General features: G+C 44.5%; 1 protein-coding gene across 1 annotated transcript in view; it reads right to left on the bottom strand.

Annotated features, from left to right (window-relative positions):
* Positions 1-39: 39 nt before the first annotated feature.
* EMH_0019060 (uncharacterized protein) overlaps positions 40-3,170 on the bottom strand; it is a gene marked incomplete at both ends in the record, with an annotated part of 8,045 nt that continues 4,914 nt past the window's right edge. The window contains 5 exons of the mRNA XM_013501278.1: positions 40-199; positions 299-529; positions 705-799; positions 995-1,155; positions 2,612-2,665. Coding sequence (XP_013356732.1) covers positions 40-199; positions 299-529; positions 705-799; positions 995-1,155; positions 2,612-2,665 — 701 coding nt within the window. The remainder of the gene's footprint in view (positions 200-298; positions 530-704; positions 800-994; positions 1,156-2,611; positions 2,666-3,170) is intronic.

Here is a 3,170-nt window from a genome sequence, read left to right on the forward strand (position 1 = left end):
CTAGATAGCTAGCTACCTAGGCGGCGGAAATCTGCCTGTCTAGGCAGAGAGAGCTGCCAGGATGGCGACCAAACCGGCAGTTAGAATGCTGGGAACGGCAGCACCTGCAGAGCTGGTTACAACAGGATCCTTCAGATCTTCTTCCGTCATACTTTTTAAATCAGTTGTGCGTTCCTTAAGTTCCTTGAAGTACTCTTCGCTGCAAGAAAGCGAAACAAACAGACAGAAAGAGTACATCTCCAGTTGGTGTAGATGTTCGCGTCTAACGTTTGATGTACGAACCAAAACGCAAGCTTACCTAAAGGCGGCCTTGTTCTCTGTTGCTCCAGGACTCAATTCACAGAAAAGTACAGCCGTCGTTGCTGTTCTTGGTTGTGCCTTGCCTTGTGCTTCAAGACTATTGTCCACACACTTTCCAATGACGCATCCTATTTTAGTGCTGTCGGCACCTAGAAGGTGCATCAGGCTGCGAGCCTTTTCCTTCTGCCATATCGGTTTCCACGCATCTGCATCCGCCGGGTAGTCTGCACTGTTGCAGAACAAACATTCAGTGCAGCCTAACAAATGTGTAATGATTTGAATATGGGTGAGAAAGCAGCGACAGTAGCATGGTAGATTTGGTATCTACCATCGCTGTCGCCTTGTTTTTCTTAGAAGGCAGGTGGATGCTGCGTGTAGCTAAGATGAATATTGCATCCGCTTACCCGAAATCTTGCAGTCCGGCTTCGAGGGCATCCTGCACCAGTTTACGGTAGTCAAGTTCTTCTGTATATTCGAAAGTGTGATGGAACAGCTTCTTCTGCACATCCAACACAAGAACAAAACGACAAAACAGCCTTCTTATGTTCAGTCTGTCTCAGAAAATCATAGAAATGAATGCATAATTTGTCGTGTCTGATAACGGTCCTTAGGGTCGAGACCTGTTGTTGATGCTGGGACAGCAGTAGTCGTAGCATCACCATGTACACCTGCTCTTTATAGTTTATGCGCTCACAAGCTCGTCTGTCATCAACGTCGAGCACGTCGCCTCATTGGCTTCAGTTTCCTTTCCTACTTTACCCTCCAAGCCGGTGACAAGCTGGGGATCCTTTTCGACGGTGTTGGTCTTAACTGTAATTTTTCCATTACGGGCCAACTTTGCAGTTAAGTAAGCGTCTGCAGAGAACAAATACGGACAGGAAAGTCAATGTGGAATGCAGCGACCTCCATCTGACTCAGCTGAGTAGTCGACGGCTTGCAATCAAACCAGACGTGGGAAAACACAAGGAATGTCAGAGTTATAAGCGGCAAAATGTTTACCTTCTTCTACGTGGGCTACCTTAAAAACATATTTTTTTTCGGCGGTAGCCCCGGATTGAAACCAGCACAGCCCGACTAGGCAAAATGCTGCTACGGTCTTGTAGAGGGGAGCCATTGCGACGGAACTCAGGAGATAATATTTTTAAAAAATGTTTCCTCAGCAAGAGAAACGTAGAGATTCAAATTGAGGAGAGGGGAAAAGACGGCAAGCAGTTCGGAGTTCTTTGCGTGGTCCTCCAGTCGCGTGAAGAGCGAATGGCAAAAAGACGGGACAGCAAAGCCAAAATTGCAAACAAAAGATAAAATTAAATATAATTAATATTGAGCAAAAATAAAACAAACAGAAATTGTTGTGAAAATGTTGTGTGTCCTGGCCTCGTACCTGTTGATTGAGGTTCCTACCGGTCCCGGTGTGCACCACCCCCCGCCAGCGACCGTTGGACTCCAGCGCGCACCAGCCAGCACCCGCTTGTGAAATACACCGAACAGGAAAAAAAAAGAAAGAATATATATGTAATTTTTTATTTGTTTATGAATAAATCACGTTGATTGGTACATTTCATCGGGGGAAAGACGCCAGTTGCAGGGTGAATATTTCTGCATCTCTCATCCACGGATGAGCAGGGTGCAACACCCTGCATGAATAAATATTGCTTAGAACAGATCAATAAATAGCTGAATATGAACTAAATATGAAAGAAATATTCACTGTACAAACAATTCTGCAACTTGGTGCATCCACTGCAACAAAAATAAGATATATTGTTTGGTTTCTGTATAGATATCCACCAGACCGCCAACTCACCCCTTGCATCGTGGGGTTTCATGCAGAGTTCTTTTAATGAAATGATTCCTATCTATAGAGTTTTATATATGTCATTCGGTTTATTGTATACTGTGTGTTGTCCGTAACACACTTGTAGGCATTAGATTTTCCCTCGTATCAAGTAGAAACATTAGAGTGGCCGTAATGAGAACGAAACCAGGGATGAAACTGAGGTAGTACCACGCGAGAACAACGAAATTCTGAAAGTTTCTGCGAGTGCACAGAGGTAACACCCACGTCACTTTGCTGGATATGTTGAGGCGCCTGCTGCAGAAGCACGAGCCGCCACACCCCCTCACCTCTCACCCCTGTAAGCAACACGAATTGCCTACTTGCACAGCAACCGCTTTTGTGGTTTCACGAGCCACTGCTTCTCACATAGGAGTTTTAGAGCACCATGAAGGAGCTGGATGTGCTCCTGAACATTCTTGCTGAGCAGAAGTGCACGATGCATTCATATACCTATCCAAACCAACCACAGCTTACTGAGTGACTCTAGCAATTCAAGATAGCGCTCCCGCTGCAGTGCAGCCCGAAATCCTAAACATTAAACCCTAAACCCTTGTTTTCTAAGTTTAATACCAAGAGTAGACACCTCTGAGTTTTAATTTCGTCGCTAAGGCTGATGGTTACCGCATGAAAACTGCAGATTCATCCATCAGTTTAGAGAGAATACAGAAGTATTCTACTTTGCGAGTGTGGGTGTCGTCGAGATGAATCTTGATCTAAGTAAACGCATAAACCAAACTAAATTATAAATAGAATCATGAATTCCAGAAATAGTCAAAAAAATTCAAATATCAGTTGCTTTGGTTTCCTTTGGTTTCGTTCGTCTTGCTTGAACTCAACGCACACCAACCAGCCCCCGCCCTTTCTTTTCTTCTTCAGCATTATATTGTTTGTAATTGTGCTGGCCAACGGTTTCACATTGTCTTTTTCCTCGTAGGTATTTGTCTATCTGTATAGTGATTACAACATGTAGGGGTTAATGCCACCTTAGAGCAAAGCTCGAAGCTGCACCGGTTTAGGGTTTAGGGTTTAGGGT

The sequence above is a fragment of the Eimeria mitis genome, genomic scaffold (assembly GCF_000499745.2).
Source record: "Eimeria mitis Houghton genomic scaffold, Emh_scaff661, whole genome shotgun sequence".
NCBI lineage: Eukaryota > Apicomplexa > Conoidasida > Eucoccidiorida > Eimeriidae > Eimeria > Eimeria mitis.